This window comes from Rana temporaria, chromosome 1 (assembly GCF_905171775.1).
Source record: "Rana temporaria chromosome 1, aRanTem1.1, whole genome shotgun sequence".
Classification (NCBI taxonomy): domain Eukaryota; kingdom Metazoa; phylum Chordata; class Amphibia; order Anura; family Ranidae; genus Rana; species Rana temporaria.
Window position 1 is genome coordinate 570268595 of NC_053489.1, and position 27871 is coordinate 570296465.

Genomic DNA, 27871 nt, shown 5'->3' on the forward strand with positions numbered 1-27871 from the left:
CATCGAGTGCCCCCTCAGAGACCCGCATTCCAAGGGGACACTCGGGGGTGCTCCTGAGTCCTGCTGCCGCATCCATTAACACAGACAGCAGGACTCGGCCCTGCCCCCGGCTTCCGTCACTGGATTTGATTGATAGCACAGGGAGCCAATGGCTGCTGCTGCTATCAATCTATCCAATGAGGACCTGAGACAGGGGCTGGAGATGCTGTGCTCGTCCCAGTCGCTGGAGAGATCGGGTTAAGGGAAGTAAAAGGGGGGCTCTGGGGAGCTGTTGCCCTACAGAAGGTTTTTCACCTTAATACATTAAGGTAAAAGAAACTTGAGGGGTTAGAAGCCCTGTAACACATGAAAAAACGTTGAAACAACTGTACATTTCTTTCAGGCACAATACTGGAAACTATAACAGTCCACACATGTATTTCAATAGTAATGTAAGTGCCAAATTCATAACATGAAGATTTGGGTGTGGAAAATGGCCATAAAAATACGTGTCCTATTCTACGGATGTCATTTTGAAAGCAGGAGCACCCTGCTGTGTAAAAATAACAAGTAATTAGTGACAGTAAAAATATTGACATATCTTCATTAAATACCATTTTCAAAAACACTTAAAAGTGGACTGTAAAGAACGCTCCAGTGACAAGAGAGAAAGGAAGAAAACAACACTAACTTTTGACATCTGTGGAACATGTACTGGCAGGTTGGGGACCTTCGCACATTTCCAGGAGTAACTGTTCATTTAAAGGGATGTTTTCATGAAAATAAAGAACTTTAAATCCATGTATACTGTACTACATATTTGGGCAGATTAGCACTCTTTTTCACTTTGGAGCTATAAATTAAATTTTCTTCTTTTTCTGGGACCTCACAATATTAGTTTTCCAAAGGAAATTCATACTCTAGTGCATTGTTGGTTCACTAACCTTTTCCTTCGATTTCCCTTCTAAATGTTTTATTTTTTTTTGTCTGAACTTCTCATTTCCTGTTTCTCCTCAGTAAGCTTGCCCCCATCATCTGAGCCCTTCTGGATGGGGGATAGTTAGCTTGCATGCCCCCTCCCTTGGTACTACATCCCTGCGCAGGCATGTAGTCCCAAGGGAGGGGGCGAGCACGCTAACTAACCCCCATCCAGAACGGCTCAGATGATGGGGGCAAGCTTACTGAGGAGAAACAGGAAATGAGAAATTCAGACAAAAAAAAATAAAACATTTAGAAGGGAAATCGAAGTAAAAGGTAAGTGAACCAACAATGCACTAACTTAAAGGAACCTATTTAGAAAATAAAAAACAAACCTTTACAACCCCTTTAAAGTGTCACCAATCCCACAACAGTAAAATCAGTCTGTATATGCAGTAAAGCATGCTTGTTTAACTCATTGTGGAACCTAAGGGGTTAATCCTGCACATTGTGTAAAAAGACTGTTTGGGCCTGTCTTCTCTGATCCTCCCCTTCTTTTACTGTCCCTGATAAAACAGAGCCTTGGATAATTTATTATTTTTTTGGGGAGGGTGCATGTGATCAGCACAGGGCCAATCAGCACTGTCCAGAAAGAGGGCAGGAGTCATGCAGCCTCATAGGACAGTTAGAGTAGAATGAAAACTCCTACAAGCTTTTCCAATGCTCGGCTGATAGAAGTCAAAAGACTGCTATTTACTGCTGATGAGAAAAGCAGTTTATATTTACTAAAATACCAGAGATCAGATATAGTGAATGCAGGGTCCTGGGTTTAGTAACACTTTAACCAATTCTTAAAAAAAACAAAAACAATCCTTAAAGCGGAGTTCCAACCACTTTTACCACTTTGTCTTAAAGGGGTTGTAAAGGAAAAAATATTTTTCCCTAAATAGCTTCCTTTACCTTAGTGCAGTCCTCCTTCACTTACCTCATCCTTCGATTTTGCTTTTAAATGTCCTGATTTCTTCTGAGAAATCCTCACTTCCTGTTCTTCTGTCTGTAACTACACACCGTAATGTGAGGCTTTCTCCCTGGTGTGGAGAAAGCCTCTTGAGGGGGAGGGGGCGAGCAGGAGTGTCAGGACACTCTCTACTTTGCAGATAGAGAAAGGAGCTGTGTGTTAGTGGGCGCCCTGACACTCCTGCTCGCCCCCTCCCCCCTCAAGAGGCTTTCTCCACACCAGGGAGAAAGCCTCACATTACGGTGTGTAGTTACAGGCAGAAGAACAGGAAGTGAGGATTTCTCAGAAGAAATAAGGACATTTAAAAGCAAAATGGAAGGATGAGGTAAGTGAAGGAGGACTGCACTAAGGTAAAGGAAGCTATTTAGGGAAAAACATTTTTTCCTTTACAATCCCTTTAAAGGAAAGACTACCCCCCTCCACCACTCGACTTTGGATATTTTTTTTTCTTTCTTACCTTTTCTGTGTGTACTTCTGTCTTAGCTCGGCCGTGGCCCAGGGCGTCATTTCCTCTTCCCCCCGCTGCCTTCTGTGAAATGTGTATGTCCCAGAAGACAACTGGGCCATTCAGAAAGTGCTGCGCAGTAGCAAACCGGCTGTGAAGCCTGAAGACTCCACTGCTGGTTTCCCTTAGATGGTATGGCAGTGCCTGCACAGAATCCGGTGGATGGGTCGGTCTCGGGGGGCTGACATTTTGGGCTCCCTGGACAGGTAAGTGTCCTTATTAAAAGTCAACAGCTACAGTGTTTATAGCTGCTGACTTTAAAAAAAAAAATATTGCGTCTGGAACACCGCTTTTAAAGTAGGTCTTGTATGGCACTATGGAACAGGATTCCTTATGCTTTGTAATGTAGTAAGCCAAAATAGGGAAGAACCATACGTGTTTATGGTATTGCCCCAATAAGGAAGTATTGCTCTTTCTTCCAAATCTTGGACCGTAGCTCACTCATACTAGCAGTGGTGGCTGGTGGGTTCTTCTTTGCAGCATGGTGTACTTTTTTTTCTGGCACTGAAAAGCACTGAAATACACTGAGCTGGTGTGAACTATGCAATTGGAACCCATATAACCTATATTCCAAGCTTTTTTGATGCAGAAAAAAGTCACTGCACTGCATGTGGTATGAACGAGCCCTTACAGGAAGCAGACAACAAAAACTAAACCAGCAGGGCTTTTAACTCTTCCCTACTCTGTTAAAAACTAAATATTGTTTAGTTCTAGTTTAGTATATAAATAATATCTATTGTAAATGTGCTACATTGTTTTTCTTCAATTTTTTTAATTTAATTTTACACTCAGATATACAACAGACACCAATGCCAAAATCGAGTTCATAAAAAGGCTACAAACTTGCACATTAGAATTTTAAACAATCTCTCTAATCATTTTGCAGTTCCTAGCAAGTGTTCATAACAATTAATAATCACTGAAGAATCAGCCCAGTAAACTCCATAATGCACAGTAATGGATATGAGCTGCAGGTGACAGGTGCCTTTAAAGGTCCCATCCAGACCTTCACATTTACCATATCTAAGAGAGTTCTCACCTAGGTGAGAAATACAGAAGTGCAGCACAAGTCCATTAAATTACAAAAAGTATGTCCAAATGTGAGAGAGGGAAGGGGGAGAAGACATGGAAAAAATAAAAAATAAAAAGTTCACTATGTTGAAGATCTGCCTTAATTTTTCTCTCTTGTAGAGGTAAAATGAAGCAAGATTTTGATTGTTTCCTTCTGACATCACCTGTACTTTTCGTTAATGTTGTTTTCATAGATCAGTCATTCCTTAAGGCAGGGGAAGGCAACCTGGGGCCCTCCAGCTGTCGCAGAACTACAAGTCCCATCATGCCTATGGGAGTAATTGTAACTACCAGCCTAGCAATGCCTTATGGGAAATGTAGTTCCACAACAGCTGGAGGGCTCCAGGTTGCCTATCCCTGCCTTAAGGTACTCAGAGACATTAACAGACTGTTACCTGGTCCAGCCAACAGCTGGATCAGTTATACATATATTAGTAATGCCGAACCTGAGCAGACAACCCAGGGCCAATCACCGGAGGAAAATCTAAAGTCTGGAAAATAACTTTTCTCACCTTGAGATTTACACTAGCACATCCTATGTCTAGGGGAATCTTTCAAATTGGAAAATGTATTTTTAAATATACTGGGAACACATTTAGAAATAAACTGTTGAGAACTCTCAAACCGCTTCCATTTTTCCTTATTTAAATGGCGCTGTGAGGCCTCGTACACACGACCGAGAAACTCGACGGGCGAAACACATCGTTTTGCTCGTCGAGTTCCTTGTTAGGCTGTCGAGGATCTCGGTGAGCCAAATTTCTCCATTCCCGTCGAGGAAAAAGAAGACATGCTCTCTTTTTGGCTCGACGAGATCCTCGACAGTTTCCTCGTCGAAAAGTGTACACACGACCGGTTTCCTCGGCAAAAAAAAAACCCAGCAAGATTCTTGCTGGTTTTTGCCGAGAAACTCGGTCGTGTGTACGAGGCTTGAGAATGTGTCCTGGAATCTCACTGGCTGTTGAGCACAATAGACATTATAAGATCCTGCACTTCTATTTATTAAATCAGAGACTTTGCCCTACTGTATGTTAAAATAACTGTCTGATTACATGTGGAAACATAGACATGTCATCGATAACAATCGTGATCTAGAAGGTGATGTTATCAACACAGCACAAGGCTTTTTAGGAGACAGTGTCAGCTTTCACGAGTAAAGCGTGTATAGACCATGTTAAAGCACATGTACATACACCGTTAGTTGTTGCAAGGTATCCATAAAGTTGTAGACGCTTACATACACCAACAAGGCCCAAGTGAAGTGTCACATTTCAGAGTCAAGTCGTGAGCAGCCGGATGAAAGGAAAGAAGACAAACAGAATAGGTTAAGGCATGCACATCTTTCACTATTTACTGACAACACAAAACAGACACATGCAGCACAGTTTACAACATGACCAACATGTAATTCATTACAATAGTAAGGGCTGGAACCACCAGATATTTCTTATACATTTTTTTAAGCAATCAAAGAGAGAAAATATTATAGCATATAAATACAGAAACAATCACTAGAACATTAATTCAAGGGTATGACCAGTACATTTTTTGCCTTAAGTGAAGAACCCCTTCTTAGTCCTCAGGCTATGCCCCAATTTGTATCAGAACCCCTTCTTAGTCTTCAGGCTATGCCCCAATTTGTATCAGAACCCCTTCTTAGTCTTCAGGCTATGCCCCAATTTGTATCAGAACCCCTTCTTAGTCTTCAGGTTATCCCCCAATTTGTATCAGAACCCCTTCTTAGTCTTCAGGCTATGCCCCAATTTGTATCAGAACCCCTTCTTAGTCTTCAGGCTATGCCCCAATTTGTATCAGAACCCCTTCTTAGTCTTCAGGCTATGCCCCAATTTGTATCAGAACCCCTTCTTAGTCTTCAGGCTATTCCCCCATTCTAGTCAAGTTGTAACCATTTTTATCATACAGGTACCTTTTTTCATTTTTACACAGGAGAGTGGAAGTTATGGCAAAGCAGAAGCATACAGTCCCTGACAAAAGTCTTGTCGCTTGTGTACATATTGACCTGAAGTGTCGCTAAAATATATTTCTAATCAAGATTTTGTTACAAGAAATGGGTCATTTTAATCCCAACAGCTTTTGTAATAATGTTTCAGTGCAAAACGAAACTGACAGAGTATTCTAATATTCACAGCTTGGTAAAGCCCATTGAGTTAATTTTTGCCAAGACATAAGTGTTGTCGCCTTGTTATATGAGCTTCACCTGTGACTAATATCGGATCAATTAGGTCTCAGGTGTGTATAAAAAGACCACCACTACACTAGACCTTCTCAACTGGAACTAGACCTCTGCAAACATGCCTAAGATTCACCCAGAGACTAAAGTGTTGATGATCAAGAGGCTGAAGACCAGATCCACTGCTGATGTGGCAGACACCTTCAATGTGTCTCAGCGTCAAGTTCAGAGGATAAAAAAAAGATTTGAAGAGACTGGAGACGTTTTGGACAAGGCCAGGTCAGACCGACCTCGCAAGACAACTGCTCGAGAGGACCGTTTGTTGGCTCGAAAATCCAAGGCCAGACCATTTTCCACTGCAGCAGAGCTCCATGAGACCTGGTCATCTGAAGTCCCTGTGTCAACCAAAACAGTTTGTCGGATTCTGTCTCGAACTGGCCTCCATGGTCGAATCAGTGCCCATAAGCCAGGACTAAACAAAAGACAATTGAAAAACCGTGTGGCATTTGCCAAGGGCCACAGCCTGCTTAAAGGATGGACTCTGGAAAAGTGGCAGAAGGTGGATTTTTCAGATGAATATTCTGTTAAATTACACCACAGTTGGCGCAAATATTGCAGGAGACCTACTGGAACCCGCATGGAGCCAAGATTTACCCAGAAAACAGTGAAGTTGGAGGCAAAATCATGGTCTGGGGTTACATCCAGTATGGGGGTGTGCGAGGGATCTGCAGGGTGGAAGGCAACATCAATAGTCTAAAATACAAAAAAATCTTAGCTACCTCTTATATTCCATCGCATACTTCCATCTCCACATCAAAGTTCCTTAAGGCGAAGAAGATCAAGATGCTCCAGGATTGGCCAGCCCAGTCACCAGACATGAACATCATTGAGCATATGTGATGTAGGATGAAAGAGGAAGCATGGAAGACTAAACCAAAGAATATTGATGCACTCTGGGAGGCATGCATGTTTTCTTTGCTATTCCTGATGACTTCATCAATAAATTGTATGAATCCTTGCCAAACCGCATGGATGCTGTCCTTCAAGCTCATTGAAGTCATACAAGATATTACATTTGGATCTCACAGCACGACTACTTAATTTGCTGACATATTTTTGGATTTTTAGTAAAGTTGTTCAATTTCTGTATAGACGACAAAACTTTTGTCTTGCCAAAATTTCACCTTTCGGTCTTGATTAAATGATAAATCTTTTTTCAGTGAAATTCATTTATTTCAGTGCATTAATCATCATTTGGGAGGGCTTTAGCTTTTCATATGAGCTATTTATAACACCAATTGATTAATTAAAATTCTGGTTAATAGCAGGAGTTTCTACAAAATAGAGAAGCGACAAGACTTTTGTCAGAGACTGTATATTGAAACATATGTTTATGCAAAAACCCCAACATGGTACCCTTTGCCAGGATAGCCTCAATCCTTCTTGGAATGTTGTCCTGAACTGTGTGTAGTGAGTTTATACCATTCCAAGAGATTGTACATTTCCTCAAGGGATAATCAAGGTTTGGATTTGTTGGTTGTGAAGTCCAAGGAAGTCTTCAGAAATCATTCTGGTGTTTTTGAATCTACCCTTCCATTTTCTTTGCAGTGTGTATGTGTAGAAGTTTGGATTTAAGAGTGATATAACTTTTTTACTAACTAAAAACAGTGTAGTGCAAGCTTTCGAGGCACACTGGACAGTATATTGCCAAACAAAGAGGCCAACTTGCCACAAAATAATGCACTACAATCTTTTTAGTTGGCCAATAAATGGCATCACTATAAATCCAAACTACTACTTTTGTTGATGGTCAACGGTACAACACTCTGTTGATGCAATGTGTATGTAATAGGCTTGTATCACTTAATATTAGTACATGAAGATGTACATAAAAATGTGTGAATGAAAGCAAAAACTAATAATACAGCATCAAATAAGTACCAATTTAAATTTGAAATGAAACCTGTACTGGAGAGAAATAAGAAAAGCTGCCGCTGCCGACTGCCTAACTTTTATATTGACCTAATGGTCTCAGTACTACCCAGGATAATAATGTACTGCTCCAGCCTTCTTCCATTCCTGGAGCCGCATCTGCAGGTGCTGGAAATATCTTGGATTGTCCCAGAAATAATCTCAACCAACATTCAACATATGGGGAGCAAATGTAGTGTGGCTCACCTTATATACACTAGTCAATCATCACATCCAGGCAAAGAACCTAGGCGCTGTTGACATCAATTCTAAGTTTAATGGCTGCATGCATGTTCTAGGTAGGTGACTCAGACGGTACTAAAGATCGAAGGGTTCAGTACTGCCTGGCAACTACTTTTTTCCCAAAGGATGTTATTAGTCTCTCTATTTCTCTTATCACATGTTCCCAGCCATTTTGCTGCTATGACCATTTTCTTCATTTTGCGCACACAGGGAGATTTTTATTTTTAGTGGTATATTTTGCCCTGTTGATGGTGCTAAAGGCCTTGCAAATAAATATTTTAACCTGACCAGGTAACCCAGCAGGGTATATCTGCTGAAATGATGTGAACTTGATTGTATTTGTAATTCAACATTTTATTAATAATTGTAAATCCCAAGGGAAGTCTGTTCCTGGCTACATGCTAGCTCAGATCCCAATATCTGGGAAGGAGGGTAAATCTTCATCAGGCTCCAAATTCAGTTTTAGCCTCAATTCCTTGCAGGTGTCCAGAGCAGCATTTCTGAACCTTTTGTCAGACATGGCACCCATTCACCATATGCAAAAGCCAGAGGCCCCCCCAGGTGACTTTTTTCCAGACTAAACCCCTGTTTGAACGCATACTGTTAGATAGGTTGATGCAGTTGCCCGTGGGTTGGACGATAAGTAAGCTTGGAGTTTTCCTTGGATGCTGCAATTGCCAGTTGTAGGTGGGGCAGTGGACACTTTTTTATATTACTTTTTTTCAGGACAACCTTGTTATTATTACAGTTGAACCTCGGATTATGGATTAGAAAATAATTCATTCCGCATTGACTTCAATGGGATGCAATACCGAATGCGGCCAGAGGTGGGGGGCGCCAGAGAGTGCCGAAAACGTCCGAATTTTTTTTTTTTTCACACAGACTTTTCCTCTAGCGAGGATAAAATGATAAACGGGGCGCTTTAAAAAAAATGTTTTGTTTTCTTATTTATTTTAATTTATTTTATTTATTTTGTACACTGTTTTAAAAGAAAAAATAGGTCACTTTTATTTCTATTACAAGGAATGTAAACATCCCTTGTATTACCTCAGATCTTATATTTAGACTAAAATGCAATAAAAAAATAAAATAAAAAAATGTGCCTTTAAGAAGCATGGGCGAAAGTGACGTTTTGATGTCGCTTCCGCCCTGCTATGCTATGGAGACGGGGGCCATCTTGCCCTCACTCGTATCCCAGCAAAGCAGCGTGAAGGACCCGATTGCCTCCCCACACTGGTATCGTTTACAGGACCGCTCACTGAAAAGATGGATATCTCGGTTGTGGCAGCAGCTGCTGCTGTTACCGAGATATCCATCTTTAGTGCCGACGTATATGTACTTGAGCCGGTCCTTAAGTGGTTAAAGAAAGAAAATTCAGCAATTTTTGTTTTCAAGAAGAATTTCCTTCAAATGTTAAAGGGGAGTTCCAGCCTTATTTTTATGTGTATTAAAAGTCAGCAGCTACAAAAAGTGTAGCTGCTGGCTTTTAATAAATATACACTTACCTGCTCCACTGTCCAGCGACGTGCCGCCAGGAGCTTTGTTCCGGTCTCCCCCTTCACCGCCGGCGCCTCCATTGCAGCTGTGGGCACCCAGCCGTGACAGCTTTCGGCTTCACTGCCGGGAACTCACGGCGCAGCGCTCCCTAAGTAGACAGGCGGTAGCCTACAGGGAGGGGCCACTAAAAGGCGATATGACGTATAGCCTTAGTGGTCCCTGGACGGAAGGAGGAAGTGGAACAGGAAGCCCCACCCCCAAGAAAATTACATGCCAAATGTGGCATGTAAGGGGGCAAGGAGTGGATAAAGCGGAAGTTCCACTTTTGGGTGGAACTCTGCTTTAAGTAAAGTCTTAAAGAATAGATAGAATGGATCTCAAGAATGGATCTCAAATATTCAGACAATAATAACAATTTCATCCCAGTGTTATATGGGGGGAGATTTACTAAAACTGGAGCACTCAGAATCTGGTGCAGCTGTGCATAGTAGCCAATCAGCTTCTAACTTCAGCTTGTTCAATTAAGCTTTGACAATAAAACCTGGAAGCCGATTGGTTTCTATGCAGAGCTGCACCAGAGTTTGCATGTTCCAGTTTTAGTAAGCCCAGGTTCACACTGGGTACGATTAGCTTCGATTTGAGATGCGATTTCACATGTGAAATCGCATCTCAAATCGGCGGCATTTGCCGGCAATGACACCATCCTAATCGGTGCGATGCCGCATCTGCGGCGTTGCACCGATTTCAAAAAGTATTTCCTGTACTACTTTTTGCGATTTCGGGCCGCGATTTACATTGACATCTGTACAGAAACCTGCACAGATGTCTCTTAAATCGTGGCCGAAATCGGGACTGCCAGCGGGAGTGAAGCCGTGCGAGTTCAGCTGAACTCGCACGGCTTCACTCCCGCAGCCCAGTGTGAACCAGGGCTAAATGTCATAAAGGCTCTTCTTCCCAGTGCTTCATATACTGTAAATCCCATTTCTCGTTGTTCGAGAAATGTTTTTTTGTTGTTGTTGTGTTAAGGAAGGCGATATTGCTGACCGTTTGGTGCTTAACATGGGCACAACTGTTGCGTTAGCATTTATTAAGCACCAGCTAATTGCTGTACTGCTCAGATGGTTTACAACATTATTACATGCTGGGTGGTCGCAAATAGCAGGCTTGGCTGCAACCCACTTGCCAAATGTGCTTGTATAGGCTGGATCTCTGTGATATACGTGACAGATTTTTATGTATGAAAGTTATAAGTTTATTTCTCCCTTTATTTAGCTATTTGTCATCTATCTATACTACACTTGGGAATACAAGCTCACTGACAGTTTAGGAGCCAAAGATAAACATCAAGTTTAAAATCCATAATTTATCTGAAAATATCAAGGTACAGCTGAACTGCTCCAGGTTCTAAAATATGAACCAGGGACAATTCAATGACAAGTAATCTTTATGCTATAGGTGGAACATGCTGGTATGACTTAGCAGCCAGTTTCTTTAATCCCGCCATTAAAGTATTTGACTTTGTTCCCATCCACCTAGGGGCCCCCGATCCCTCTGCTATAAAGAAGGTGTCTCCTCTTCCTTTTCTATTACTCTAGTATATCAATTAAACATTTACAGGAGACCTTTGGACCCCTTTGTAACTACCGTGACAGATGTGCAGACCTGCAAACTCCTGGGAGAAAAACAAGAAACTATTAGGTGATTTAAAGCCGTTGGGTTTTTACATCTGCCTGTGTCCCTTCCAGATAGCAAGCAATTGAGCTGCAAGTTTGAAAATGACCTGCTAAGCTATTGCTAGACTTCACAAGCTTGTTGCACAATTGGAGCAAGTCCACAATGCATGACTCTAGAGTAACTTTAATTGCAAACATTGGGCCAGATTCAAGAAGCACTTGCGCCCGCGCAACCATAGGTTGCGCGGCGCAAGTGCTTACTTGCTCCGGTGTAACGAGTGCTCCTGATTCAGGAACCTCGTTACACCGACTGCAGCCTAAGATATGACAGGCATAAGCCTCCTTATGCCTTCATATCTTTGGCTGCATTCTTGCGTTGGCCGCTAGGTGGCGCGGCCATTGTGATCTGTGTATAGTATGCAAATTGCATACTACCACCGATTCACAAAAGTTGCGCGGGCCCTGCGCACGCAAGGTACGGAGTTTCCGTACGGCGACTGTAGCATAAGGCTGCTCCTGCTTATAGCAGGGGCAACCAATGCTAAAGTATAGCTGCGCTTCCCGCTCGTGAAATTTAAATTTCACGTCGTTTACGTAAGTGAACCGTGAATGGCGCTGGACGCCATTCACGTTAACTTAGAAGCAAATGACGTCCTTGCGACGTCATTTGCCGCAATGCACGTCGGGAAAGTTTCCCGACGGAGCATGCGCTGTTCGCTCGGCGCGGGAGCGCGCCTAATTTAAATGATTCCCGCCCCCGGCGGGATCATTTACATTAGGCAGCCTTACGCCCGGCTGTTTAGCATATCGCCGCGCAATTTACGGAGCAACTGCTCCGTGAATCGCGGGCAAAACGCAATATTTGCATGGGCGCAGAGAAAAATATTTGCTCTTTGCCCACGCAAATATTGCTCGGATCTACCTGAATCTGGGCCATTATGTTATGCCCTGTACACACGATCGGTTCATCTGATGAAAACGAACCGATGGATTTTTTCATCAGATATCTGATGAAGCTGACTTTTATCAGTCTTGCCTACACACCATCGGTTAAAAATCCGACCGTGTCCAACACGGTGACGTAAAACACAATGACGTGCAGAGAAAAATGAAGTTCAATGATTCTGAGCATGCGTGGATTTTTGACCGATGGATTTCCCCACAGACGATCGTTTTAAAACAGGTTCTATTTTTTTTCACCGATGGGAAAAAAACTAATGGGGCCCACACACGATCGGTTCGTCCGATGAAAACGGTCCATTTTCATCAGACGAACCGATCGTGTGTATAGGGGATAAGTTTGCTGCAAGTTCTGGTTCAGTTATGTTGTGCAATAGTCATCCCACCACAGGGGGTCACTGTGACTTGTAAAACTCTTGCTGTAGACTCACCACTGCAACTCTGCTCCTGCTAGAGACTTGCCACGCAAATTTTCTACAAATTGGAAGTGTCAACAGGAACTTGTTCTGCAAGTGTACAACTTGCCAGTGAAAATGTCCAGCAAGTTAACAAGACTTACATTTCAAGCCTACCACAAACTTGTGGCAAGTTATCCTTGCTCTCTGGGCTACTTTGAAGACCGCTCCTTATTTCCTGTTACAGCGGCAGTTGCACTCTGCAAGGGAAGTTGCTCCAGAGTTTAGTAAATGAGGTAACACTTCACTTTGCAAAGAAAACACGGTCCAAAGCTCCGTGACCACGCCCGCGGGACCCACGGGCCCGATCGCCGCGGGTGTCCCGCGATCGGGGCACAGGAGCTGAAGAACGGGGAGAGGTGTGTGTAAGTGTGCCAGTTCCTGCTGAATTTCGATCCACATATGGAGTTTCCCGTTCATGAGAAGGCGAGCTATCGATCAAATTTTCATAAATGGGCTTGTTGGTATACTTTTACTTAATCAGCACTACAGCCAATCAGCTGCAATGCTGTGCGGGGAGTCCCACTGGCCACCTCAAATGTGTGGATGGGGAGACAATAATAACAAAAAACCCTAAAAGAATAGGAGGAAGCCTTGTATTCCATTCATAAAAATACAAAGCTTCTTGTGAAAAACTAAGCAGCACCCAGCCTGACTTGATTTTATTCCGGGAATAGGACAAGAGGTTCCCATACAGCTGCCAGAACATAGCCCTGTATACTGCATGTAACATATGCCACATAGAGTTTATAAAAGCGCTGAAAATGGCCCCATATATAATAGTAAAGGAAATTTTTGTATTATTTAAAGTAAATTAGTTAAGCAGGGTACAATGGGTCCAAAAAATTGTCCGGTTCAGCAGAAGCCGGCCGACTTTCAGTCCATGTGTACCGCTGTCTGTTCAACAGAAGCTGGTCTAACAACCGACTTCTGTTGAACCGTCATGCTGGAAAACAGCATTTGATTAGTGTAATTTGGGTGGGGGAGTCTGATCTGTGTCAGAACAAAATAGCGCGGCAGGTAAGCATGGCGGTTTGTTTTTCCTTAACACGCTGGTATTGTGTATATCCAGCTTTAGGCTTTAAAGTAGTAGTAAATTTGATGACTTTTACCTACAGGTAATCCTATAATTTGGCTTACTTGTAGGTACTTGATTAAATTGCAGTGCCTTTAGGTGGCAATAGGGCACCCATAGTATAAATGTGCTACATCCTAAATAATCTGAGATAATGGAAATTGGAATTATGGGCGCGTATAAACAATAATATATTTCATTGATCTACATTAAAATTCATACCATTATCCAAAAACAATAATGTCATAAAAATAGGTAGGACTTGGTATGGTTCCCCTGGAGGGTATAATAGCTGTAGGTACAGTTAAATCTCCGAATTGTGTACCGTTAAGGATATATGTACTGCACTATGAATAGACGGCACACTGGAATATGTCGTCCATTGAGATCGCTGTGCTCCGAAAGTGTCGCCTGTGCATGGGATGACATCATTGCAGCCCAGCCAGGGGGAGCGAACCCGGAAGGAAGACCGGGTAAAGATGGATCAACAACGCTGCATACTAAAACTAATGCCGCGTACACACGGTCGGAATTTCCGACAACAAATGTTCGATGTGAGCTTGTTGTCGGAAAATCAGACCGTGTGTATGCTCCATCGGACATTTGCTGTTGGAATTTCCGAACTTAATTTTTCTCGGCTTGTTGTAGTGTTGTACGTCACCGTGTTCCTGGCGATCGGAATTTCCGTCAACATTTGTGTGACCGTGTATGCAAGACAAGTTTGAGCGAACATCTGTCGGGAAAAAATCCACGGTTCTGTTGTCGGAATGTCCGATTGTGTGTACGCATTTTTTTTTTTTTAGGACTTTACTACCACTTTAACAAACCAAAATGGAGCACATAAGAGAAATTCGTTGTTGGGGTTTATACACACACTTTAATTTTTTCCTGTTTCAGTGATCCCCCAAAGGAAAAGCGCAACTATTGGACCATATGGAGTCATTGTGATTTTGGAGAGCTGATATTTTAAATTTGTGTAATCGGATACCAAGAATGGAATGAGATGGATGCTTAGTATAACAAAAAGGCCTTTCCCTACCTATAAATGACATTCAATGTTTGTTCTAGGTAAATAAAAAGTATCTTTTCTCACAGGGGTTTTGCTACTGTAGAAAACAGCTGGAGCATAAATGCTAATCTCTTCTGAGATAAGACATCTGTCCTAATGTGAATTAAACAATGTCCTCCAAGAACAATAGATGACAAAGGGAGTCCATGTACTGCAGAAAGTTTATTTTGAAGCTGCTTGAATAAAGTATCCACGTAATATTCACTGCGATGACGTACCCAGGAAAAGACAAAAACTGTATGCAAGATAAATCTTTCTGCTGGATTGTATTTGACAAGAACAGATATAAACAGTGGCATGCAGACACATGTTCAAGCCTTTACATTAACCTACCAGGATAATAGAGTTTATTTTGCTTATGTGTGCTGGTAATGCAAACCCAAAGATGGCAGAAGCACAGCAACCCAGATGACATTTTTATGGTTTAGTTATTGTGCTTTCTCTAAAGAAGGGGCCCTTCCCTGCACCACGGCAAAACATTTCAAAGGACAAAAATGTAAGCATTAATAGACACACACATACCTACATACCTACCATTCTCATCTGTTTTCCTTTATTGCCTGCTGGCACCTCTATTCTGACCATAAAAGAGCATTACAGGCGGTCCCCTAGTTACAAACATCCAACTTACAAACAACTCCTACTTACAAACGTAAGGAGACAACAGGAAGTGAGAGGAAATCTACCCCTAGGAAGGAAAATTCACTCCTGTAAGAGATATTATGGGAAAAAGGTGTCTCCACTGATGCGTTGTCACCAAGGCTTGTTCCACAACAACTCAACATTTTCAAAAATCCAATTGTCATTGGGACAGAAAGTGAGGTGAAATCTTCTGAACAGGGGCACAGACAGCAAAACAAAAATGTTACAGGAGAGTTTACCCTTCCCTATGATATCCAAAAAGCTTAAAAATTGTTTTTTTGGCTGGAGCTACACTTAAAAAATGTACCTGTTCTACCTTACAAACAGATTAAACTTAAGAACAAACCTACAGACTCTACCTTGTTTGTAACCCAGGGAGCACCTGTACTGATGTTTCCAGTGATGTAGTTGCCCGCTATGCTTTCTTGCAGTTTGCTTTTTAAAAAACATCCTGCTTACTGCACTTTAGCAATGCTACAGCAAGGAAAAGCAAAAAATGCACTATGCATGTGTTTTGTTTATGTCTGCAGCTTAAAAGAAAAAGGAAAGAAATGTTGAAAGCATGAAAGACCTACAACACATGGGGAATCTGCTTAAAACATATTAAGGCTCCATTCACACTTTTACGACTTCAAAGTTGCACAAACTTTCAAATGCAACTTTGCTGCATCTTTGGATGGGTGCAACTTGGATACGACTTTGGCCAGTGATAATGGACAACTGTTGCACACAGGAACAGGTGCATCTGAGCTACTACCTGCTGTGCAATGCCTGTGAAGTCTCTGTAAACCTCCTTTTAATTCATGCAAAAAAGGAGAAAGTCCGGTGCCATGCAAGTCCGCTAAACCATTCTTTTATTATTGCATGTGAACAACAGTCAAAAAGAAATCCAACGCGTCATCAGGCCTTACTCGAGCCATGATTAAGGCCTGATGGCCGAAATGCGTTGGCTTTCTTTTTGACTGTTATTCACATGCAATAATAAAACTATGTTTTAGCCAACTTCCATGGCACCAGCCTCTCTCCTTTTTTGCATGAACTGTTGCACACAAGTTGCATTGTATACCATTCAGGTATGACTTTCATGCAACTTCTGAGTGTTAACATTGAAGTCGGTCCAAAGTAGTGCATGAACTACTTTAAAGTTGCTGCAACTTTAAGTTGCACATATATGAATGGGTATCATTGGAAAACATGGGGACCGACTTGTCATGCAACTTTGATGTCCAAAGTTGCATGACAAGTTGCACAAGTGTGAATGAAGCCTAAATTCTGAACTTTAGGTACATATAAAAACACCAGTTGATGTAATTATGTGTTGATTAAAAATATTATGTGTTTGCCTTTTGTAATTCCCTATACAGTAGATCTCAAATTCAGAAAGGAAGGTCTAGCAATAGGGCCAATCAGATGTGCTGCAGAATAAATGCGGTCGCAAAGAACACGCTAACAGGAGAAGAAAGGCTGTTGCTGCACTTTCACTGTGCAGGCTGGGGAGTGGGAGGAGACCTTCAATAACTGTCACCAACTTGGTTCCCTTGCCGGGCAGGCTGCGTAAATTTCAAGACTGCATAGACAGAAACACAAATACTTTGGCAGGTCAAACAGCTTCTATATGTATTTCAACTATGCATTTAGCTGAATGCCTGAATATCCACTTTAAAGCTGCTTTCACACTGCCATTCCATTGTCTGTCTGCAGTGTGGATGCAGTGTAGTGTACCCTCCATTTTTGTTCTGATTACCAATGGTTTCCAATAGACTTCTTTTATGTCCCGTGTTTTTGGCACATATTCTGAAAGCATATCAAAAGTCCTGAATGCTGCATCTTTGAATAGAAGTCTATGGGGAATCGCAGGTAACCCACACACAAACCATGGGTACACAGTGCTGCACCCAGGCAGTGTAAAACATCCCTAAAGCACCGGTTCACTTTTCTGTTCTCCTTTACTCCCTAAGAAAATGTGCAAAAGATCACACTTACCTGTAACCCAGCTCAGACCTCCACACTGCCCAGAGCTAAAAAGCCTCCCTCCTGAAATCTCCTCAATTCTGCACAGGGCTGTGCACACGTTCATTCTGCAGCCTCTATTCAGTTCAATGAAAGGTCCACTTGTAGCCTACTGTCAGGCCTTTACTTAGATAAGCTGTCACTTTACCCAAACTAATCTCTTACCAGTCCACCTCTCCACTCACTAATACTCAACGTCCCCATGCTCCCCCACATAGTTAGTTAGTTGGCATTGGGGAGCACTTGGCCTCCTCCCAGGATGCAGTGCTTAGACCTGAGCAGCCAACTGTCAGATCAAAACACTGCCATCTGATGAGGAGGAAAACATAGAGCAGATGATAAATCCCAGGACAACGTAGCGGTAGGCCAGGGTGTGCGTGGAGGGCAGTTAGTAAGAGACTTTGATGTTTTGCCTATTCCAGGAATTGTAAGGGTCCATGCATTTTAGAGCTGTGCAGAATTTAAAAGAATTTGGAAGAGAGGCAGTGGGGGAGATTTACAAAAACTGTTGCACACATCATCTGGGGCAGCTATGCATATTAACCAAATAGTGTCTAGGTTTTATAGTCAAAGTTTAAAGCGGAGTTTCAGACTTTTTATGTTTATTAAAAGTCAGCAGCTACAAAAAGTTTAGCTGGTGACTTCTAATAAACAGACACTTACCTGTTCCACGGTCCAGCTGAACGGAGAGTCCCTCCTCTCCGCCGGCGCCTCCATTATCACTCTGGGCACCCGACCGTGACAGCTTTCGGCTTCATGGCCGGGCACACACGGCACATTTGCGAGTTGTGCTGCACTCCTGGAGTGGACATGTGATCTCCTGGGACCTGTCACGTGTCCCAGGAGAACGCCCAGAGGGAGTGGCCACCTAAGGTGAGAGGAGGAGTTGCCTAGGCGTCCCCTGGGCGGAAGTTGGAAGTGGGACAGGAAGTCCCACTCCTAACAAAGCCCCCACTCCCCCCCCCCCAAAAAATGACATGGCAAATGTGGCATGTAAGGGGGTGAGGAGTGCTTAAAGCGGAAGTTCCACTTTTGGGTGGAACTCCACTTTAATGGAACAAGCTGAAGTTAGAAGCCGATTGGTTACTATGCATAGCTGCCCCAGTTTTAGTAAATCTCCACCAGTGTATTTCCAGTGAAAATTTTGGACTAGATGGTGTAATATTATCTTTTTTTTAATTAACAAACTTTCACCCTGTATTTGGGGCTTAAATGGTTCAATATTTTGTGTGATGGATGTGAAATACATTACTCATGTCAGCCCCATTAGAATTTATCTAATACTTGAATGTATTTATTGATGATAAAAGGAAGAAGAGAGAACAGACAGCAAAATAAGAGAGCTGAGATGAAAAAATCGGAGAAAGATAGTTAGCAAAATAAGGGTATGATAAAGAAAGATATGTTTTTCTGCTAAAGATTATTATTGAGAAAAAGGAAGATACAGCTATAGAAGAGGAAGAGAATGATCTGGACAAGTAAACATGATATTTCCCTTTAAATTGTAAAAATGAGCGTGCAAAGTAAAAAAATACAAAAATGTTTTTAAATAAAGGTTTTATAAAAATTAATAATAATTAGGTATTATATAACTTTAATGGGATTGACATGAAAAAGTAAAATATGGGGCAACAGGAAATATGATCTATTACTAAAATGCTGGAAATGAGGACAAAAAACTGGAATGGATTTTTAAGCCCAAAAGTACCTTACACTTTCTCATGCGTTTCTTTAAATCTGGTCGTCCAATGCAAATGATGCAATATTTGTGTTCTCATTTAGAACCCTTGCTGGTATGCTTTAGTGTTTACTATTACACAATAAAAATAGCTTACTGTAAACCACCTGCTTTTTTTGCTGTGTCTCCTGTAATTGGCATTTACTGTACAAATAACATATACTTTCATTTTCCCTGTACACCAACAGCTGAGTAATTATAAGACAAATGTGTACCCCCTACGTCAATTATGTTTTAAGTGGCATCAAGCGTGCAAAGTGAAATATTTTACCAATTGTGCACACTTCTCTTCTTGTCCTTTACGCTCCTTCTTTTCATTTTTCTTTCGGAAAATTTCTTGTAACTGAAAAAAAAAAAAGAAGACGTTTGTATAAATATCTACAAGCTCCAACATCAAAACCACTCACACATTCAGATCATATACACGATATATCTGTATTTCTACAGATGTTGTAAAATATGTGCTAAATTTTAAAGTGAAACTTCAAGTTTCGAACTTAAAAAATAACTCCACTTTTGAAAAAAAAACATTCCCCTCTGGATAATCAATGTATATCATAGACTCCTACCTTTTGTTATTCTGAAGAAATAGTTGTTTGTCTTTGAATTTGTATGGGAGTGGTTTTATAATTATCAATCGGCTGACGCACTTTAATGAGGAAAGTCATGAAGACCCTGCATCCCTTTAGACTTGATTTCCTTTTGGGAGTGTCTTATTAAAATTACATTTGCAGCGGATGCTCAAAATCGGATTTGTATCTTAGTGGAGACTTCTGGGAAAATCAGCGAGTCAATCATTTAAAGCGGTTGTAAACCCTCCTATTTTTTCAGCCAAGGAAGCTGCCATCTTGGCCTTTGTTCAATCTTCAACTGCCATGAAGCTGCACATGTGATCAGTTATGACACCAGCCATTGGATGGTTTGACAGTTTGGTTGAGAGCACAACCAATGTGCAGTTAGCATTCCCGGCATGCCGGGAATGTTACCAGTTTTTTTTAAGTGTTACATCGATGGGTTTACAACCGCTTTAAGTAAAAAATGACATATCTGGGGGGCATTCTGTACACCATAACAGATGGAAAGGGAAAGGAAATGTTTAATAACATTTAATTACAATATGACTTGTTTCACAAATATATATATATATTGGGGCAGATCCACAAAAGAATTACGCCAGTGTATCTATTGATACGCCGCGTAATTTCAAAGTTCCTGCGTCGTATCTTTGTTTTGTATCCACAAAACAAGATACGACGGCATCTGGGATCGATCCGTCTTAGTACACCGTCGGATCTTAGGTGCATTTTTTCCGCGCCCGCTAGGTGGCGTTTCCGTCGAATTCCGCGTCGAGTATGCAAATTAGCTAGTTACCGCGATGCACGAACGTACGTCCGGCGCATTTTTTTACATTGTTTGCATTTGGCTTTTTCCGGCGTATAGTTACCCCTGCTATATGGTGTTGTACTCAATGTTAAGTATGGCCGTCGTTCCCACCTCGCATTTAGAATTTTTTACGTCGTTTGCGTAAGTCGTTCGCGGATAGGGATTTGCGTAGAATGACGTCACCGTCGTAAGCATTGGCTTGTTCCGGTTTAATTTCGAGCATGCGCACTGGGATACCCCCACGGACGACGCATGCCCCATTAAAAAAAAACGTTGTTTACGTTGGGTAACATTTACATAAAACACGCCCCATCACATCCATTTGAATTCCTCGCCCTTATGCCACCAAAGATACACTACGCCGCCGTAACTTACGGCGCAAATTCTTTGAGGATTCCAAAAAAAAAGGAAGTTACGGCGGCGTAGTGTATCTTAGATACGCTACACCCAACGCAAATATGCGCCAATGTACCTGAATCTGGCCCTCAGTATTTTTTTTTTTTATTTGCTAACTTTTTTACCACAAAAGTGAAGTTACCTATTAAAAAATACATACTGCAAATATTATTGCTGCTTCCTACTCCTATCGTACTCATTTCGTTCTTAAGATAACTAGTTTGCGCATGGTAATGAAGTAGCTCAAGTCTTTGGGCCAAATCCACAAAAGAGATACGCAGGCGGAACTGCTGTTCCGCCTGCGTATCTCTGTGCCTAACTTTGGGAGCGATCCTCAAAAGGATTTTTCCCAAGTTAGGCAGAAGATCCGACATCCGTAATTTAGTTACGCTGTTGAATCTTCGGATGCAGTACCGCATCCGCCGCTGGGGGCATTTCGAGTCGAAATCCCTCCTTGCGTATGCAAATTAGTACTTACGGAGATCCACAAAGCTTTAGGCATTGTGTGATTTGCGTAAGTTACGAATTTGTTTGCGCAAAACTAAGGTTGGTTTTATATGGACTAACTTTAGTAGACCATGCAAAACCATACCTTTTTTTCGATCGCCACGTTTTTTTTTTTAAATTTGATTTTTTTTTCCCGTCGCGTAACTTCTTTTTTTCCCGTCGCAACTTTACGAACCCGTCGCTATCCACAAAGCCCGACGTAAACTACGTATGCGCGATGCACGTCGGGAAAAATGACGTCACACGCATGCGCAGTCCGTCCGGCGCGGGAGCGCGCCCTAATTTAAATGGGAATCGCCCATTTTAATTAGGGATCGCTTAAGATGCAAGGAGATCAGCTACACTGGCGCAATTTTAGAGGTAAGTGCTCTGTGGATCGCTACCTAAAATACTAAAATTGCGCCAGTGTAACTTTTCTGCCTAAAACTAAGATCTGCAATTTCTTTGTGGATTTGGCCCTTTGAGTATAAAGTGCCACATGAAAAGTTCTGCTGGAACTATATACAAATTCTAATATGCAGTGCTCTTTGAAATACCATGCCCCTTGCATCTCCTTGGTTGTCAACAGTCTATGTATGTAGTACAAAAAATGTTTTATATATTTATTCATACTCCCACAGTAGAAATAAAAAGTATTGTTTCAATAGGGACATAGTTTAGATACAATTTAACATACTGTTTCAACTGTTTTACATCAAAAATTTTGGAGGTGCCATAGTCCAAATAACAAGCTGCATGTAATTTGACCTCAAGTTCTGTGCACACTACACAGAGGGATGAAATGAAACAAAGACTGGGATAGGTAGAGATTCTGGGAAGTCCAAACTGCTACTAAAAAACACTTCTAAGAAATGTCTATCTAAAGCTTCATACACATGATCAGACTTCCATCTGATTTTTCCTTGGATTTTTGTCTGAAGGGGTGTTGGCCATGAACTTGGTATGCATAGACACGGCAGAACATTTTCAGCCAACATGTTTTTTTAGCTCTTTACCACCACCCTTTGGGCAACTTCTGCTATTATTGTCTGATATTAAGCATTGGTTCTGAGCATGCGTGTTTGTACTTTGGATTTTAATCTGATGGACTTGTGTACACATGATCGGACAATCCTCCATCGGACATTTGTTGTCAGAAAGTTTGAGAGAATGAACAGTGAACATTTTTCCTTTGATAAACTGACAACAACTGTCCGATGAAGCATACAGACAGTCGGATTGTCCGATAAAACACGTCCGTCAGACCGTTGTTGTCGAAAAGTCTGATTGTGTGTATGGGCCTTTACAGGGCTGCCACAAAGGTTCAAATTATATATATATATATATATATATATATATATATATATATATATATATATATATATATATATATATATATATATATATATATATATATATACACACACACACATAGTTGTGTTTAAAAAAGTTTGCATACCCTGGCAGAAATGTTGCCATTTATATTAAAAATACAACTAATCATGCCAAAAAAACTGTCTTTTATTCAAGGATAGTGATCACATGAAGCCATTTATTATCACATAGTTTTTTGGCTCCTTTTAAAATCATGATAACAGAAATCACCCAATTGACCCTGATCAAAAGTTTACATACCCTGGAATGTTTGGCCTTGGTAGAGACACAGAAGGTGGCACACACAGGTTAAAATGGCTATTAAACGTTAATTTACCACATTTGTGGCTTTAAAGCGGAGGTTCACCCTCAGAGAGCACATTTTCCCCTTAGATTAATGCTAGTTTTGTCTAGGGGAATCGGCTAATTGTTTTAAAATATGATCCGTACTTACCGTTTACGAGATGCATCCTCTCCGTCGCTTCCGGGTATGGGCTGCGGGAATGGGCGTTCCTTCTTGATTGACAGTCTTCCGAGAGGCTTCCGACGGTCGCATCCATCGCGTCACGATTTTCCGAAAGAAGCCGAACGTCGGTGCGCAGGCGCAGTAAAGAGCCGCACCGACGTTCGGCTTCTTTCGGCTACTAGTGACGCGATGGATGCGACCGTCGGAAGCCTCTCGGAAGACTGTCAATCAAGAAGGAACGCCCGCTCCCGAAGACCCATACCCGGAAGCGACGGAAGAAGATGCATCTCGAAAACGGGTAAGTACAGCTCATGTTTTAAAACAAATAGCCGATTCCCCTAGACCAAACGAGCAGGAATCTAAGGGGAAAAGGGCAAACATTAAATAAATGGGTGAACTCCCGCTTTAAATCACAATTAGTGTCTGTGTATAATAGTCAATGAGTTTGTTAGCTCTCACATGGATGTACTAAGCAGGCTAGATACTAAGCCACGAGGAGCAGAAAAGAACAGTCAAAAGACCTGTGTAACAAGGTAATGAAACTTTACAAAGATGGAAAAGGATAAAAAAAAAAAGATATCCAAAGCCTTGAATATGCCAGTCAGTACTGTTCAATCATTTAAAAAGAAGCGGAAAATTTGGGGATCTCTTGATACCAAGCCAAGATCAGGTAGATCAAGAAAGATTTCAGCCACAACTGCCACGGGAATTGTTCGGGATACAAATAAATACCCTCAGGAGAAATACAGGCTGCTCTGGAAAAAGATGGCGTGGTTGTTTTTAAGGAGCACAATACAATGATACTTGAACAAAAAAAGAGTTGCATGGTCAAGTTGCCAAAAAAGCCTGGTAACAATATGCCCAACAACACCTTGACATGCCTCATTGACTTTTTTTGTGGCATTGGCACAGTAAAGGGTTTCTTCTGGCAGCTCAACCATGTAGCCCGGGTGCCCCTAATGGAGGTATAACTTGATTTTAATCTGTGGTGTTTTGTGTTTGTATAATTTTGTAATGAAAATTTTGTAATGAAGTTGGCTACATATGAGTCATTTATATCATTTTCTCAATTTTTTCTATTTTCATTTATTTGATTATTTATTTATATTGATATTTATTTTTATTTGGCAGTCCTATAAGGTAGATAGTTATTAGAAGTGGTTTGTAGTAGCAGTTTTCTGCTTTGGGCTCCAAGTGTGTTTGATCATTTCTTATTTTCTATTTATTAGGAGTATGGGCTTTAAAGTCTGTTTTTATTTGTTGTTGTTGTTGAAATCCCGATAGCAAAACTGTAATCTGTAACTACTATAATAGAAATATTTATTAACGTTCGCAAAAATTCGGGAAATGTCAAAATTAAATATCTGGCGATGATATATATATATATAAACAGTTTTTTAAGGAAAGATTGTTAGGTCTTTATGCATCTCTTTTCTATTAGGCCTCGTACACACGATAGGTTAACCAGAGGACAACGGTCTGATGGACCGTTTTCATCGGTCAAAACCGATTGTGCGTGGGCCCCATAGGTTATTTAACCATAGGTTTAAAAAAAAAGACAACTTGCTTTAAAATTAACCTATGGAGTCCTAACCGATAGGTCAAAACCGATCGTTAGTAGGCACGACCATCGGTTAAAAATCTGCACATGCTCAGAATCAAGTCGACACATGCTTGGAAGCATTGAACTTCGTTTTTTTCAGCACGTCGTTGTGTTTTACGTCACCGCGTTCTGACACAATCGGTTATTTAACCTATGGTGTGTAGGCGTGACGGAACATCAGTCAGCTTCATCGGTTAACCTATGACAATGGTCCTTCACACTGTTGTCCTCTGGTTAACCTATCGTGTGTACGAGGCTTTACCGTCTGTAATGTTTGTAAGCAAAAGTTCAGCCAGGCACACATATGGAAATATAGCATAATAGATGCCATGACACTTGTCTGTGGGGGTAAATACATTGGCCAACACAGTAGGCCCATTTTACTTCTTGCCATCAGTTTGGTTACCATCTGCTCCTGCTGATACTCACAAAGGCCAATATTATACTTGTACAAAAAATGCTGATCTGACACTGCTTGTGCAGCACTGAGCATGTGCGAGATCTGGAAGGCTGAAATCCAGGAAGTCATACAGTCTGGCTTCATGATGCCCACACTTAAGATGGCCCCAGTCAATTTCTATTTTATAAAGTGTCTAAATGCTGTAACAACGTAACAAAACGGACCTTAGTTTACAGACTAACTTTACTAGAATACATTAAGCTTGTGTATTACAGGGGTATTTATATTTAAAAAGTGAAATTGTGGCCGGAACTCCGCTTTAATTGAGCAAGCTGGGGTTAGAAGCTCATTGGTTTCTATGCAGAAGTGAGTCTGATTTTGCACTTTTCAGCTTTAGTAAATCAACCCCATTGTGTACTTACAAGTGGGGTATTCCTGTAAATGCTAATTTGGCCAGGAGGATACCAGTTGTGCTGTGTCTAGCATACAACTTAAAGTATATGTCCAGCCCAAATGTTTTTTTTCCTTAGTTTTAGATTGGTAACAGTGGAGTCTCATAATGCAACCAATGAAATAAAACATATGAGTAACCACAAAAGAACACATAACAATTGCAATAATTTTTTTACTAATTAATGTTTGTTTTCTGACAACTATCTAAATGTGACAAAAAAAAGGTGTAGCAAGTATGAGGATCCAACACAGCATTATTTTTTTTAATTTCGAACAATAAAAAACACTGTAACAAATGTCCAAGGCATGAAAATTCACAATCACAACAAACTACGGTGAACTGGGCAAACTGTTGGAAGATGACTTCTAAAACCTGCCTAGCAGTATATTGAGAGATCGAATTATTAGGATATGCCATATTTATTAGCCGTGTTTTGTTATTATACTAGATTTAATAATTCCCATGGGACCTCTGCTTACATAATGCTGGTTGTACACAGGGACTAAACTCTCTCTGTATGACAATGTGCAAAGTAAATGTGACTTCTGACTTCCTGTCAGCTGTATTGCATTTTGTCTTTATCAATAGTCTACTCTGTAAGAACCTGTGTTAATCTAAGGAAACAGTCCACTAAGAACCAGCAACTCTCAAATATCACCTCTCTACACCGTGTCATTTGTCTGCAGAGAAGGCACCAAGCATACCTACAGATCTCTTTTCATACTGTCAGCACAATTCAATTAAATGATTAAGATTTTCTGTGCCTGGAAGACTCCTGTCCTGGTGCTATACATATCATTACCTTTCTGATTCCCAGGCAGTGTGTCAAGACACATGTATATGTGTTACACGTACTATACACTAGAGTCCCGCAGTTGGTTGTGTACTTGAAGAATACTCACAAATATGGACAATGTAGACCAATAAAGTTGCCATAGAGTAACACAGTGCACCAGTTTGGGATTCTGGGCCTGGTCTCAATTTACTCAGCAGTTAAAGTATGGAAGAAAGCTTGCTCATGTTAAGTTATAACACTGGGTGGTCTCTAGCAACCTCAGGTGAATTGAAAGACGTTCTTATCAGTCTCTTGTAACATGACAACTGTCACTAATGGGTCGATTTAAAATGGAAAGCAGATATTGCTAATTGATTTCCATTACACACTGCTGGGGTAAGCACTCCATGGCCTACATTGTACAGTTCATTCATAAAATGCTGCCTATGGTGTGGAGCCTAAGGTGCCCCACAAAGTTCTCAATGCCTAATGTAGCAGTGAGGGCAGGGCCAGTGAAAGTATTTTTGTCTACTTGATGCATTTTGGTGCCCTCCTCCTGCCACCCCTTCCCCTCCCCTCCACAATGCAAACCCCCACCCCCATATGGCATACACTTTATTTGCCTGCTGATGTTAAATCATTACTGTTACCTGCATTTAGTCATGAATGTAATGCTGTGTAGATCACATTGCATTACATTCTTTCCCGGCCTTGATAGCCGGGAAAACTGTGAATGTTGCTTCTGGGTCAGGAACAAAAAGGGGAGTAGAGCTTATGTGTGTCCACTCTCTTCCCCCCCTCTACCTGGCGGCACCCGCTATGCCAGTCCTGATCTGTAGATGGGCAAGCGGAGCCCGGGATACATTGCGGGGGCACTTTACTGGGGTGCATTGTTGCCAACCCCTCAAAGTTAAATCTACTGACAGGATGCCCAAAATTTACAAACAGCACCAATTTATTTACTGGCAGAAATCATAAAATGTACTAACAGAGACACATTTTTTAAGCTGCAAACATGTAACTAGTGTGATTAGCAATGTGTTTAAGGCATAACAAAAGGGCAAATAAAGCATTTCTCCATTTACATGAAAGTCAGGTTAATATAACCCAACACATGGTTCTCCTTTACAGTGTAAGGAGGAACCCTGTGGACCCTGATGTATAGGAGAACTCTGAAGACTCTGGCGTAAAGGGAAACTCTGATGTAAGGGAGTCTCTCGTCACCACAGCCCCCTCCTTACACCAGAGTCCATAGAGCTACCTCTTACATCACAGTCCACAGAGACTGCAGACATGGCACAAGAGATGATCAGAGACTGCTAACATGGCAGAAGAGATGATCAGAGACTGCAAACATGGCACAAGAGATGACGGCACAAAGAATGGTCAGAAAATGCAGACATGGCACAAGAGAAGATCAGAGACTGCGGACGTGGCACAAAAAAACGGTCAAAGACTGCGGACATTACACAAGAGATGGTCAGAGACTGCGGAAATGGCACCAGAGACGGTCAGAGACTGT

At 41.4% G+C, this 27871-nt stretch overlaps 1 protein-coding gene across 5 annotated transcripts in view; it reads right to left on the bottom strand.

The window, feature by feature from the left end:
• Positions 1–27871, bottom strand: part of MICU3 (mitochondrial calcium uptake family member 3) — a 262036-nt gene that overhangs the window by 76745 nt on the left and 157420 nt on the right. For 3 of the 5 annotated variants that reach the window (XM_040334668.1, XM_040334665.1, XM_040334667.1), the window contains exons 7-8: positions 19284–19355; positions 4682–4720 (exon numbers count right to left, since the gene is read on the bottom strand). In XM_040334668.1, coding sequence (XP_040190602.1) covers positions 4682–4720; positions 19284–19355 — 111 coding nt within the window. The remainder of the gene's footprint in view (positions 1–4681; positions 4721–19283; positions 19356–27871) is intronic. The other 2 variants (XM_040334669.1, XM_040334666.1) reach the window with 1 other exon arrangement.